At 34.7% G+C, this 15,581-nt stretch overlaps 1 protein-coding gene across 6 annotated transcripts in view; it reads right to left on the reverse strand.

Moving 5' to 3' along the window:
- Nucleotides 1–15,581, reverse strand: part of RSF1 (remodeling and spacing factor 1) — a 148,176-nt gene that overhangs the window by 53,201 nt on the left and 79,394 nt on the right. For 5 of the 6 annotated variants that reach the window (XR_015158156.1, XM_086385757.1, XM_086385756.1 and 2 more), the window contains exons 3-5: nt 13,153–13,245; nt 12,034–12,239; nt 64–218 (exon numbers count right to left, since the gene is read on the reverse strand). Coding sequence is in view for 3 of the 6 variants with exons in the window: in XM_086385757.1 (XP_086241883.1) it covers nt 64–218; nt 12,034–12,239; nt 13,153–13,245 (454 nt within the window). In the remaining 3 variants the exon portion in view is untranslated. Of the gene's footprint in view, nt 1–53; nt 219–12,033; nt 12,240–13,152; nt 13,246–15,581 lie in introns of all 6 variants that reach the window. The other variant, XM_086385758.1, reaches the window with a different exon arrangement.

Consider the following 15,581-nt stretch of genomic DNA (forward strand, 5'->3'; position numbering starts at 1 on the left):
GAAGAAGAGTGGAAAAGAGAAGAAATTACAAAACAAAGAAAAATAAAACACACAAAAAAAAACCTTGTTTAGTTGTTTCTTCCTCCTTTTTAGTCTCCTCTTCTTCTAAGCTGGGACTTTCCCGGGAAGAGCTGTCCTGTTGGCTAGAGTTCTTCAATAGTACAGGATCAATTTGTGCTTTCAGGAGTGCAAGTGTCTCAGCCAACTCGTTTCGATTTCTAAAAAAAATGGAAAAACAGAAGGCAGCATAAAAATCTTTCTCCTGTTCTAAGCGTTGTGGTTGCCAAGAAGAGTGGGGAAAAATGGGAGTTTGGGATTAGCAGATGCAGACTAATTTATAAAGGATGGATAAACAACAAACTCCTACTACGTAGCCCAGGACCTATATTTAATATCCTATGATAAAGCATAATAGAACAGAATATGAATATAAGAATATTCATATGGATAACTGAGTTACCTTGCTGTACAGAAGAAATTAACACAACACTGTAAATCAACTATACTTCAATAATTTTTTTAAAAATCTTTCTTCAGTTCTAAAATGATTTCAGAATAACACCTATTAGAAATTAACATTTAAAAAAGAAAAACATATTAAGAGCATCCAAAACACTAGTACAGCTAACCCTAATTAACCTTACATTTTAAAATTAAGTATTAGGAATGAATGCATATTAAAATAAACTGTTCTTAGACTATGTTTTTATTAGAATGGCAATTCAAATCTTTTTGGTTAAAAAGAACAGTATGAACAAAATTAAACAAAAACCAAAGTTTGATAATTTTTTTAAATATGATGCAATCTCTCAGGAGTACAAAATCAAAGTAAATTCAATTTGAATAAAAATATGAGAAAATCCCAAATAAATAAGATACCAATCTACAAATTATCTATTTTTACTACCAAATCCAGAGGTATATACAATATGGTCAATTTTAATGCTACATACAATTAACGATAAAACAGTAATTTAATCATAAATAATTATTGATAATAATAATTTAATTTTTTTCTTGCTCAGAAAAACAGTGTGTAACAGCAGAAATAAAAAGGAAACCTTGGACTAAGAGTTGGGAAATATAGTTCTAGATCTGCCACTAAGTTAATTAATCAGCACCATGATCTCCCCATCTGTGTCATCAAAGGACTGTGCATGCACCTCAATTCTATGTAGTTAGTATCAAGATGAAATTATTTGTTCTATCTGTCATGCCACATATGTCCTCTATCCTCTGTTTTCACCTCCATTTCCAATTCCGCTGCCTTTCTAGCTAAACACTACTGCTTCAAAGTGGGGACTGTCTGATGAAGTAGGCTCTAAAAAATACTTAATGAATAAACAGAATCCCTGTTCCTAAACCAAATGGCTATGTACCCCTAGACAGGTCATATATCTTCATCAGACCTGAGTTTCCTTATCCATATAAGACTGGATTCTCTTAAGTATTATTAAATTCGTTTCCAAAGAAAGTAAAAAATTGCCAGTGACAGACATCTTTCAGAAATTAAAAGGACAATCATTTTGCCATTGTTTATGAGAAAGAACACACAGGGTTACACACATTATAAATATTGTGCATGGGAATGACTATGTTTATACACAGTATAACTATCACATTAGCATACAAAATAAAATGAACAGTTTTAATTATCTAATAGTAGTAGGTCACATCAGATGCTGTTTCAAGATTGTGTGAAACTATACTCACTTTACAAAAAAACAAAAATAGTTTCTATTTTTGAACTTCATTAGCCCAACCTGCTTCTAACCTAAGCCTCTATCCACTTAATGTTATTACCATCATATTTCAATGAGAATTTCAAATGTATAAGTGCCCCAATCCATTTGTTATTTTCTGAGGTCATGCTGGAAACTGAAAAATATATTTAAGTATTTCACTACACCTTCTTTTAAAAGCTTTGAACATTAGAAGCATGCCAATACTTGCTAGAAAATCCATGTCAATTACTTCCAGTACTCTAAGCAACAAAAAAATTTGCCGAAAAGTTGATTAAAGAACTCTCCTAAAGGCTTTTAACCTGTCTATTACATTAAAATGCAAACCTAATAAAGCCATTATCTTATAAAAACAGAAAACTACCCATCTGGATTTCTCCTGTTTCAATCTTATAATTAGATTTAGTATGTTAAATAATTTTTAAAAGCCCTAAATTGGAATGGAGGAAATTTTAATATATATAGATTAAAATTATATCCAATTTCTTACCACTTTTTACAGAACGTTTTATTTTTAACGTAATTTTAAAGTGTTACCTTCCATTTATAGTTATTACATAATACTGGTTTTACTCTCCATGTTTTACAACACATTTTGAGCCTGTCTTACACCCAATAGTTTGTACCTCCCCCTACCACTGGTAACCACTAGTCTGCTCTCCACATCTGCTAGTCTGCCTCTTTTTTGCTTTATTCACTAGTCTGTTGTATTTTTTAGATTCCACATATAAGTGGTAACATTAAGTATTTGTCCTTTCTCTGACTTCACTTTGCATAATGCCCGTCACGTCCACCCATGTTGCTGCAAATGGAAAAGTTCCCTTCTTTTTATGGCTGAGTAGTATTCCATTGTGTATACCCCAACGGATATTTATGTATATTTATTTTGTGTGCTGCAACTTTTCTAAATTCACTGTTGTACTCTCTGGTAGCATTTTTAGGATTTTTCTATGAATACCATCACATAATTTGCAAACAGTGGCAGTTTAATTTGTTCGCTATCAATCTGGATTCCTTTTCCTCTCTGATTGCTGGGTAAGGATTTCCAAAACTGAGTTGAATAAAAGTGGCGAGAGTGGTCATTGTTGTCTTGTTCTTGATCTTAGAGGAAATGCTTTCAGCTTTTCTCCAGTAAGTACGATGCTAGCTGTGAGTTTGTCACATATGGCCTTTATGATGTTAAGATGTTCCTTCTATGTCCACTTGCTAGAGTTTTTATCATAAATGGACATTGAATTTTATCAAAAGCATTCTGCATCTATTAAGATGATCATGTGGCTTTTATTCTTTAATTTGTTAATGTGGTTCATGTATCATGTTGGTTGACTGATTTACATATACTGAAGAACACTTGCATCCCTGGGATAAATCCCAGTTGATCATGGGGTAGGATCCTCATAATGTTTATTTGCTTGTTTGTTTTGACTGTGCCATGAAGCATATCAGACCTTAATTCCTTGACCAGAGATTGAATCCATGCTCCCTGCAGTAGAGGTGTGGAGTCTTAACCACTGGTGGTTAAGACTTTTAATTTGTTGCACTCAGTTTGCTAGTATTTTGTTGAGGATTTCTCAATGTTCATCATTGATACTGGCCGGTGATACTGGCCTTTTTTTATGATATCTGTGTCTGGTTTTTGTATCAGGATGATATTGGCCTCTCAGAATGAGTTTGGAAATGTTCCTTCCCTGCAATTTTTTTTGCAATAGTTTCAGAAGCATAGATGTTAACATCGCTCTGTTTGGTGGAATGCATAACTGGCTCACTTTGCTGTACAGAAGAAATTAACACAACATTATAAAACTATACTTCATTAAAAATTGATTATAACAGAACAAACAAACAAAAAATGGTTTGGTAAAATTTACATGTGAAGCCATCCAGTGGTCCTCTACAGGACCTTATAAAGGAGTCTGTGGATTCTAACCATTCAGTTGTTTTGCCCTCTCCCTCTCCATTGCTTTATTTTCTTTAAAACATTTCTTCACTCAGACATATTAAATCATGCTCTCTTATGATCTCAGGTGTTTACACTTCTGTTCTCTTCAGTCCAAAGTGTGTTGGAAGCTCAAGTTTGGGCAGACTGACTGATTTTGACAGATTCTAAACTATCTGTACCTACAGTTAACCTAGACTTGAGTGAAATGAAACGTTCACTCTAATTATTATAATACGGAATATGAGTTTTCTTAAGGGATGTTCAGAATTAGAATTGGCAGGGATAAACAAAAGCAACTGTTCAGAAGCAACTGATCTGGTAGCAAAATTCAATTAAAAAAAAAAAAAAACAGACAAAAAAACAAAACCAAGCACAGGCATCATCTTCTGGCAAACATGGGTTAGATATCTTGATCCTCCATAGCACACTGGAGTAATCTCCATCACAGATCACATTTACGACACTACATTATCATTTCCTATTTCCCTGTATCTTTCTCCAACAATACGGAAAGCTTAGGAATGGCATTAAGTCTTTTCCCTTTCAGAGGCCAGGACAGTGACAAAGCAAGTTTTTAGCAGATGTCTGTAATACATGATTCCACTATTCACCAATAATATTCCACTTTTCTCATATAATTTCGTATTACTGAGCAGATAAAAAGGAAAAAAACTGAGTACAACAGTATCTAAGGGGGTCAAGAAACCGAAAGAAGGTATTAATGAGTAATATTAACAGGAGTATATTAATAACAGAAGTTAACATTAGTGAGTGATTACTATGTTCCAGGCACTACTCCAAAATCATGACATGAATTAGTTCATGTAATTCTAATATAATCTGATTAAATAAGTACTATTATTACCCCCATTTTTTAGACTAAGAAAGTGAGAACATGCAGAAAGATACAATGATCTGCCTATGATCAGAGTTAATTAATATATATTAAAGGCAGAACTGAATTATAGAAAGTCTGACTTCAGAGACCATATTTTCAAACTCTGTGCTATATTAGTCACAGAAATTCCTTGACAGATTTCCTAATTATGTGTACATGAAAACTGTACACTATTTAGCAAACAGCATTTTGAAAATGATTATGAAATAATTATTAGTATTTAAAATATTTTTGAGGTATAATTTATATCCTTTGAAATGAACAGATCTTAGGTGTTCAGCAAATCGTTTCTGACAAATGCATACACCTGTGTAATCCATAGCTCGATCGAGAAAAGGAATATTACTATCACCCCCAAACCCCTCCTGCCCTGTCCTACTCAATTCCTCTGCTCCAGCAAAAGCAAAACGGAATCAGTTTCAAACACTGTAAGCATACATCAGTTAATTCCAGAACTTAATAAAATGGTATGTACTTTTTGATTTCTAACACACGATAATTCCTTAGGAACAAAGCCACAAAACTGCATGCATTATAGGTCATTTCTTTTTATTGCTAAGTAATAATCCAAATATGAGGACTATTATGAACAAAGATGCTATGAACATTATTACACAAGGTCTTTCAAAACATCATATAGTTGAAATCATACAGTTAATTTCAGATTGCCTTCTCTTATTCAGTTCAGTTCAGTTGCTCAGTCGTGTCCGACTCTTTGTGACCCCATGAATCACAGCAAGCCAGGCCTCCCTGTCCATCACCAACTCCCAGAGTTCACTCAAACTCACGTCCATTGAGTCGGTGATGCCACCCAGCCATCTCATCCTCTGTCATCCCCTTTTCCTCCTGCCCCCAATCCCTCCCAGCATCAGAGTCTTTTCCAATGAGCCAACTCTTCGCATAACGTGGCCAAAGTCCTGGAGTTTCAGCTTTAGCATCATTCCTTCCAAAGAACACCCAGGGCTGATCTCCTTTAGAATGGACAGGTTGGATCTCCTTGCAGTCCAAGGGACTCTTAAGAGTCTTCTCCAACACCACAGTTCAAAAGCATCAATTCTTCTCTTATTAACACGATTTAAATTTCCTCTATCTTTTCATGGCTTGATAGCACATTTGTTTTTTAAATGACAATATTCCATTTCTGGATACACTGTAGCTTATCCATTTACCTGATGAAGAACATCTTGGCTATTCTCAGGCTTTGGCAAGTTTGAGTAAGCTGCTACAAACATTCGTGTGCAGGTTTTTGTAAGGACATAAGCTTTCAACTTCTTTGGGCAAATGCCAAAGAGCATGACTGCTGGTTCATATGATAATGTTTAATTTTGCAAAGCCACCAAACAATCTTTCTGACTGTGTCATTTTGCATTCCCATCAGCAACGAATCTAAGTTCCTATTGCTCTATATTCTCACCACCATTTGGTGTTAACAGTGTTCTCGATTTTGTTGTTGTTTAGCCCTTAAGTCATGCCCGACTCTTGCGACCTTATGGACCAGAGCCCGCCAGGCTCCTCGGTCCATGGGATTTTCCAGGCAAGCATACTGAAGTGGGCTGCCATTTCCTTCTCCAGGGGATTTCTCCGACCCAGGGAGGGAACCCACGTCTCCTTCATTGCAGGCAAATGGGAAACCTGTTCTCGATTTTAGCCACTGTAGGAGGTGTCTAGCAATACCTCACTGTTGTCTTAATTTCCATCTCCCTGATGACATTGGGCATGGTGCACCTTTTCCTGTGCTGATTTGCCATCTGTTTGATAAGGTCATTGGTCCACTCTAAATCAGGTTGTTTGTTTTCTTATTGTTGGACTTTAAAAGTTATTTGTACAGTAATTTAAATAGCAGTGCTCTATCAGATACGTCTTTTGTAAATAATTTTCTCCCATTCTGTGACTTATATTTGCATTATGTTGACATTGTCTTTCACAGAGCAGAAATTTTTAATTTTAATGAAGTCCAGCACTAAAAAGCCTCTTAATGAAAGTGAAAGAGGAGAGTGAAAAAGTTGGCTTAAAACTCAACATTCAGAAAACAAAGATCACGGCATCTGGTCCCATCACTTCATGGCAAATAGATGGGGAAACAGTGGAAACATTGGCTGACTTTATTTTTCTGGGCTCCAAAATCACTGCAGATGGTGATTGCAGCCCTGAAATTAAAAGACGCTTACTCTTTGGAAGAAAAGTTATGACCAACCTAGACAGCATATTGAAAAGCAGAAACATTACTTTGCCAACAAAGGTTCGTCTAGTCAAGGCTATGGTTTTTCCAGTGGTCATGTATGGATGCGACAGTTGGGACTATGAAGAAAGCTGAGCGCTGAAGAATTGATGCTTTTGAACTGTGGTATTGGAGAAGACTCTTGAGAGTCCCTTGGACTGCAAGGAGATCCAACCTGTCCATTCTAAAGGAGATCAGCCCTGGGTGTTCTTTGGAAGGAATGATGCTAAAGCTGAAACTCCAGTACTTTGGCCACCTCACGCGAAGAGTTGACTCATTGGAAAAGACTCTGATGCTGGGAGGGATTGGGGGCAGGAGGAGAAGGGGACGACAGAGGATGAGATGGCTGGATGGCATCACCGGCTCGATGACGTTGAGTCTGAGTGAACTCCGGGAGTTGGTGATGGACAGGGAGGCCTGGTGTGTTGCAATTCATGGGGTGGCAAAGAGTCGGACACGACTGAGCGACTGAACTAACTAAGCATCATCAATTCTTTCTTTGATGGATTACACCTTTGGCACTGTAACAAACCTGAAGTCATCTAGATTTTCTTCTATGCTTTCTTCTTGGGAGTTTTATAGTTTTGTATTTTATATGTAGGTCTGTGAATCACTGTGAGTTAATTTTTGTAAAGGTTGTAAACGTGTGTGTCTAGATTCAGCTTTTTGAATGCGGACGTCCAGTTGTTCCAAGACAAATCGTAAAGACTATCTTTTCTCCACTGTATTGCTTTTGCTCCTTGGTCAAACGTAAGTTGACTATATTTGTGTGCATCTAATCCAGTGGTCCCTATTCTGTCTCAGTGATCTACCTGTCTATTCTCTTGCCAATACTAGATTCTTCATTATGGTAGATTTATAGAAAGGCACAGACTCAGGTAAAGTCAGTACTTCAACTTTGTTCTTTCATAAGACTGTGTGTCATAGGTCTTTTGCCTATAAATTTGAGAGTCAATTTATTGATATCCACAAAATAACTTGCTGGAATTTTGATTGGGACTGCAGTGACTCAACAGAGTCAGATCAGACTCTACTGATATCATGACAATATTAAGTGTTCTTATATACTTGAACATGGAATAATGGAATATCTCTCCATTTATTCTTTTTTAATTTCTTTCATTAGCTTTTCTTTTCTCATATAGATTCGTGCATACTCTTGTTAGATTTACACCTAGGTATTTCAGCTTTAGGGGCACTGATGTAAATGGTACTGTGCTTTTAATTTCAGATAACATACATTCGCTGATGGTATATATCAAAGTGATTGACCTTTGTGTATTAATTTTTTTGTCCTGCAACACTGCTACAATAATAAACTAGTTCCAGGAGATTTTTGGTTGATTCTTTCAGATTTTTTACAAAGAAGATGATGTCATTTGCAAACAAGTTTTATTTCTCTGTTCGCAATGCGTATGTCTTTTATTTCCTTTTTTTACTGCACTAGTTAGAACTTCCAATATGATGTTAAAAAGGAATAGAGTAGATACCCTTGCTTTGTTCCTAATCATAGTAGGAAAAACCTCAAGTTTCTCTTCATTAAATAGATGCTACATGTAGGTTTCTGGTAGCTTTTAAAACAAATAATTTAAAACACTCAACTAACAAATCTTTTAGATGATCCTTCACTTTTGTTGTAAGTCAAGTATTGGAAACCTTCCAATTTTGCATAGGATTTATTTTCTGCCTCCATAGGAAATCAGTATTTTTTTAGCAGTCACACAGGGTATTAGTTCCTGAACAGGGATTGAACCTGGGCCCACAGCAGTGTAAGTGCAGAGTCCTAACCACTGGATTTCCAGGAAATTTCCAATACATTTTTTTAATCAAGGACGTTTCTGTCTCTTCCTACATTACTAAAGACTTCTAATCATCAAACAGTGTTGACATCTATCAAATGGCTTTTCTGTTATATATTGACATGATCATGTGATATTTTCTTCTTTAGCCTGCTGATGATTTTCAAATATTGAACCAGTCTTCTATACCTGAGATAAATCTTACTTCGTCATATTATACATATATATATTTTTATGCATTGTTGGATTTGATTTGCTAATATTTTTTGAAAAGTTCTGTATTTATGTTCCTTAGAGATGCTGGTCTATCATTTTTTTCTTGTAATATCTTTGCCTGGTTTTGGTAAGGCTAGCCTCATTCAATGAATTCAGAATTATCCTCCCTTCTTCTATCTTCTGAAAAAGACTGAAACCTACAAGTTTAGAAAATGTTTTTTGATAGCATCTATCAGTCTTCCAACAATTATTTCTCTGCAATATAAAACACACAAATGTTCTCACCTCCATAAACTCCATTCTACTACCCCATAATTTTTATCCACTGATGCAGGTTGAGCCCTTGAAAGAAATACTCTTACACAAATCAACTCTTTAAATGTTTACAGATAGTTATATCTCCCTACACTTATGCTAGATCAAGTATTTTCAGTTTATTAAATCATTTTCTTTGCGGTTCCTTTCATAAAGAACTCATTCTACTATATTGATATTCTTGTCAAGAGTTTGACATCCAATTCTAAATACTATACTCCAGGAAGAATCTTCTCAGTGACAAATGGAATGATGCCCTACATTGTTTTGGATATATAATGTATTTTAGTGAGCACTAAGATCTCAATTTTGAGGAAAGAAAAGAACAATAGGGCTTCCCTAGTGGCTCAGTGGTAAAGAATCCACCTGCCAATGTAGGAGATGCGGGTTTGATCTCTGGGTCAGGAAGATTCCTTGGAAAAGGAAATGGCAACCCACTCTAATATTCTTGCCTGAGAAATTCCATGGACAGTGGAGCCCGGTGGACTACAGTCCAAGGGGTAGGAAAAGAGTGTCAGACTTAGTGAATAAACAACAAAGAATAGTAACACAATGCTTTTCACATTCAACGTTCACAAAAATGAGAGACCTGTATGGATGAAAAAGCTCAGTACATCTGTCCAAAATAGTACTAGTATGTTAAGTTAAAGTTAACTGAAATGCCATGTCACAGAACATATCAAGAATTTATCAAAACTATGATACGTCCCTAGAAAACACACATTAAATACAACTAAGAATTACTGCTTACAATATAAGGAATTCCACAGGTGCATGAAGATCATGAGAGATCCCAGAGCTGTACTATTCACCACTACCTCCCCAACTGCTCAGCACAGTGCCTACTACACAAGCAGGCATGCAATTCAAATCTATGACTTGAAGGAAATAAAGGAACAGTAGTGTGACAATCAGTTGTTTAGAATCTGCCTTTAATTACCTGAAATGAGACTAATACACCCAAAATAGTATTAATGATCCCAAATATTACTACATATTTGGAAAAAGCTGGCTGGCAAATTTGCTCTTTTCTCTTCCTACAGATAAACATTTCTCTTATGAAGTAACTAAGTTTCAATCCTTGGGGTTAGAAGTTGTAAACAAATGCAGTAATTTAAAAGGTTAGGAGAAGAAACAAATTTTTATGGAGCATGTACTACAGCCCTAGTATGACTTCTCTTATAGTCCTCAGAACAGCTTTACTGGGGAAGTATTATCAACTTCATTTTAGCAAAGAGTATGGACAGGGAGGCCTGGCGTGCTGCGATTCATGGGGTTGCAGAGTCAGACATGACTGAGCGACTGAACTGAACTGATAAGAGTAATTAAGCAATCTTCCTACAGATGATAAGCAGAGGACACTAGATTCACTTATTAGCTATAAAATCTATGGTCTTTCTCTTACATGGTGCATTGGGGTATTATCTACTTAAAACATTATATACTAGCAGTTGTTTAAAAGCACATATGACTGATTAATAATAATCATAATAATTTTTCTCTGTCCTAAGTTTTTCTTCCACAAAGCAGTTGTTTCAAACAACTATGCAAGTTTAATAAAGAAAACAGTAGAATGGTGGTAAAAAATCATGAACAGAACCTTATTTAATGTATGTATTCACAGGGAGAGATGGTGAGTACATCTTATTTAAGGACCACATTATTTGAATTTAGTAATTTAACTATATGGAAAACCATATTATATGGTGTATATTATATTTTATATATGATGCTATTATATCATATGATATAATATATATTATGTATGATGATATAATATCATATATAATATATAATAATATATTTCATCATAATATGATGAAAGAATGGTTAAAAAACAATCCCCCAAGAGCTCATTAAAAGTTTATTCTTAGGGAATAAAAGTTCAGCTTCCATGACCCAAACAAATATCATGAATTACTAGAATTTTCTCTTCAAAATATTAATAAATGACCACTAATAAAAATCTGCTAAAATCTAAGCATAAACAAAGATGAGTTAAAGTTAAAAGAGTCTTCATAAGCCACTGGAAATATATCCATTAGTTCTCCCTACTCTAGTTATAAATCCTATAATATTTTCAAAATTAATATAAATTGTGGAAATTAATACAATAAATTCTAAATAATTTGCAAAAACAGAAAATTAGAGACATAAAGATTCTGAATAACAATCCGAGAGTCACTAATCAATTTTTTTAAAAGTTTTATTTCAAAGCTTTATATTAAATTAAATGTTTCCATTCAAATATATTTATCAACACAAACATAAGAAATCAAGATTTTTCAAGAAGGATTAGGACAGAAAAGCATAATATTCCTCAGATTTCTTCAGACCTCACTAAAGAAATGTATGCACAGGAAAAACTGAAAATGTAGTATATTTTCACATGAAAATACGTGTCACATGAATTAGACAAATTTAAGAAGAATAAACAAATAACACCTAATAGAAACCTATATAGCTAAATAAAAATCAATTTATGTTTCTCTGGGAATTCCCTGACAATGCAGCGGTTAGGATGCTGTGCTTTCACTGCCAAGGGTTTGGGTTCAATCCCTGGTTAGGAAACTAAGATCCAAAATATATTTCTGTTTTTCTTATATTTCTCTCTAACAATGGTTTTCTCTGTGTATATTACCTATGCATCATTATTTTTTGAATTCCAGCTCCCTAAAGTACTAGGTATATGTCCTGATGTGGACCACATTGCTAAATGTTATTTATTTGACAAATAACTAAGTGCTTCCAATGGGTATTGTGCTGGGCACTAGGCCAGATCCTAGAAATTCCCAACCCCATAAACGGAAAAGAATCACCAAGCCACAGAGACTATATTCTGGTAGAGAAGAGATCAAAGTAAGAAACATGCAAATAAATGTAAAAAAATTTCCAATAAAAGATACCTCACAATGCACTTCCATGAAGAGCCATCTTGATCATCTTGTTCTTCTATGTACATTCTGACATTGTGATCTTGATCCAACTGGTACCAGTACATGAGGCCATCTTTGTCACGGCCAATTGGCTGGAGACGCATGGTATCGGCATCCTCCTCATTGATAATATTCTTGAATTTGAGATTGTCATCAAATTGACACTCACAGAGGTACTGGAAAATAGTCACAACATGATTTAAAATACCCCATAAATGTTTTTCCATCACAATAAATGTGTTATGTTCAACCATGAAACAGATTCAGGGATAAGAAGAGAAAGAGTATGTTTGTCCACCTTTTACTTTCCTCTCTCCTCTTTTGTACACTTATTTTACAATAAGCAATTTTAAAAGACAAATTTCTAATTTAACATACAATTTTAGTATTACATAAATTTATAGGTTTAACACAACCAGTGACCCCAAAATTAAATTATATTCTAAAACACTGAGTTTTTGTATTAAAGTCTCCCAAATTGGTTCATGGTATAAAATTTTCAATGACCTTCTCTTAAAGCTTTTAGATAAACTTTATTCTTGAAATGGCTGTCTATTTTTGAAAGCTTGAGACATACATAATTTTTACCAAAGGCAGTCTTACTGATAATTGCCTCTGGAGAATTTTCTTGGGGAAAAAAAAAAAAAATCATACTGCCAGCACAAAAAAGTTAGTTTTAATAAAAACTATTTATTAAAATTTTTATATATGATTAGTGTATATAAGATTTCTTCCCTGAATCTTTGATTTAGTAAATCAGTGAAAGATTAACCACACTTTACCATATTTGTTAGCTATGATTTTGAAGGCTGCCAACAATGCATAAAATTAATCTAGGGTAACTGTTTGCCATTATCCCTACAGGCAGAGATCATTAAACCTAGATATAAGTGTGTATTGAAAAACAACAAAAAACAGTAATTTAAAGAAGAGTTTTATCACCAAAAAATAAATTAAAAAAAGAAAATTCTATTGTCCTTTTCCACTAACAATAAAAATGTCTACTTTCTAGTTGCTTCCCAATTCAACCAGAAGGAGTCAAAGTGATTTTTTAATTAAAATAATTTTAACAAATAATAAATTTATTACCTTTAAGAGTGCTAACTTGCATTCAACACTCATTTCAAGATAGCCTTTCTTCTCCATCTCCCATGCCCAGGTGCTATTAAACTCTTGGCATATCTGTCAAGAGAAAGTTAAGGTCTTAATACAGAAAAGCAATTTTTATTTACATTGGTAGTTTTGTTGTACAACTATGTTAACTGTTTTGTTAATACATAAAGGAAAAAGTTTATGCCAAACACAGTCCAATCCAATCACACTCTGAAATACCTACTATTTAAATATATCAAAAATGTCGACTACTATTACTGAATGATGACTGCATTCAAGATAAGCAGTGACCTCTGCAGCTGTCTCCTTCGCTCTCAAGAATTTTATGTACACTTTTGTGGCACAGTTTCCCAAATACAAGTAATTATCTGATTCCACCTCTCCAAATAGCATAGTTCCTCCAGGACAAGGACAATAATTCATTTCTATGCGTAGACTAGAAGCAAGCTAAAAATAACATGCCAAATTGTAGACACATTTTTATTTGAGTAACTCTCCAACTCAAAGTCCTCCTAATTATGGGTAAAGATTTCACTGCTTGGCTTTTATAATGTGGCATTAACTTAAATTTCTAGGTTTCTCTTTCCACACAAACATTTCAAGCAAACCAGAGACAATTTAACAGTATGAAGAAAGAAGATCTGGATAAATTACACTTATCAGGAGAGATGCCATGGATTCTATGAGCCAGTTTCCTCAGCAATAAAAGGGGAGCAGTAGTAATATTGATCTTAAAGGTTGTGAAGTAGACATGAAAAATGATATAAAGTGCCTACAAACTTCATACTCTTTTTCCAATCCAAGAAGCAAAGAGTATAATGAAGGCCCAGGGAGAAGAACCAACAAAAGGCACAAGATTGTCTAGTTGGGAAACTGGCTAGAAAGGCTGGGAGGAGAAAAACAAAAAGGCAAGTGAGACTGCTTACATAACCATCTCAACTTAGGAATAAGACTAAGCTGGCCCTCCTGGGAGGGGTTACTCTTTTCCTCTCCAGTACCAGTGTCGTCGTCTTTTTTTTTTTTAAACCAACTTGTGTAATAGAATCACAGGAGATCATTGTTAGGATAGAAAAAATATAACCAAGCAGTAAGGCCAGGAACTCTATAGTGGAAGATCTTTAAAGGCAAAAAGGAAGAAGGAGCTCTCCATTCTCTGGAATACCATACTTCCTTTGACTGCTACAGCATTGTATTTTTAGAGAAAAAATACTGAGACATACAGAGTGAAGGAAATTTTTCTAGAACACCACACAGGGCAGACCCTCAGGTGATATAACAAAAGCTAAAAGTCAACATATGAACAGATACTTTGCGCCAAAGAGTAAATGGCCAAAAACCACAGCAGATGACCAATGACCTTAGTCATTAGGGAAATGTAACTCAAAATCACACTGCAATACTACTTCATACATGTTAGGATAACTATAATCAAAAAGAAGGAAAATAGCAAATGATAGGAATGTAAACTAGTGCAGTCACTTTGTTTAAAAAAAAAAAAAAGGTTAGCAGTTCCTCAAAAAGTTAACACTGAGTTACCACATGACTTAGCAATTCCATTCCTTGGTATGTACATATACAAAAATGAAAATATATGCTATACAAATGTTCATCTCAATATTATTTATAATAGCCAAGGGTGGGATCAACCCAAATTTACATCAAGTGATGAATGAATAAAATAATATGTGGAATATAAACACAATGGAATTTTATGAATCCATGGAAAGGAATGAAGTATTGCTATACTGTACAACATGGATGAATAATAAAAAACATGATGCTAGGTTAAAAAAAATCAGATATAAAAGGTCACAGATTTTGGAGTGCTTGTATATAGAATTTCCACAAAAGTCAAATCCATATAGACAAAATTGCTAGTGGGTAAGTAGAGGGAGGAACAGTTGTTGCTAATGGGCTTCCTTTTAGAGTAACTTTAAAAATGCTCTACAGTTAAGACAGTGTTCTACTATTAAAGTAGCTCACATATTTGTGAATATGCTTAAAAAACTGAATTGCATATTTTTAAAAGGTGACTTTCACAGTATGTCAATAATATCTCAATCAAAAAAAAAAATTAGAGGGACAGTCCACAACACAGACTAAAGCTTACGACTTGGCTGAAGCATTTCTTGAATGCTCTACTGTGTACCACACCCCTAAAATACTTTGAAGCCTAAAGCTGAGTGTGGGGAAGCTCAACTTCACCCAGAGGGGCTGAGAATGACACAGCTCCAAAGCATAGCCAACAACCTAGTTACCAATGCACAGTCAATGGCTCACGGCGTCACTGATACCAAATACAGCTGAAGAGCTATTGATTATCATTTACTGTGTGAAAGGGAAGGAGGGACAGAGTGAGGTAGAGAGAGAATTAAGATACAGGCCTCTGCATCTGCACTACTTAG

This window comes from Bos grunniens, chromosome 29 (genome assembly GCF_055505025.1).
Source record: "Bos grunniens cultivar Pamir isolate PY7600 chromosome 29, Bosgru_T2T1.0, whole genome shotgun sequence".
NCBI classification, from domain to species: Eukaryota; Metazoa; Chordata; class Mammalia; order Artiodactyla; family Bovidae; genus Bos; species Bos grunniens.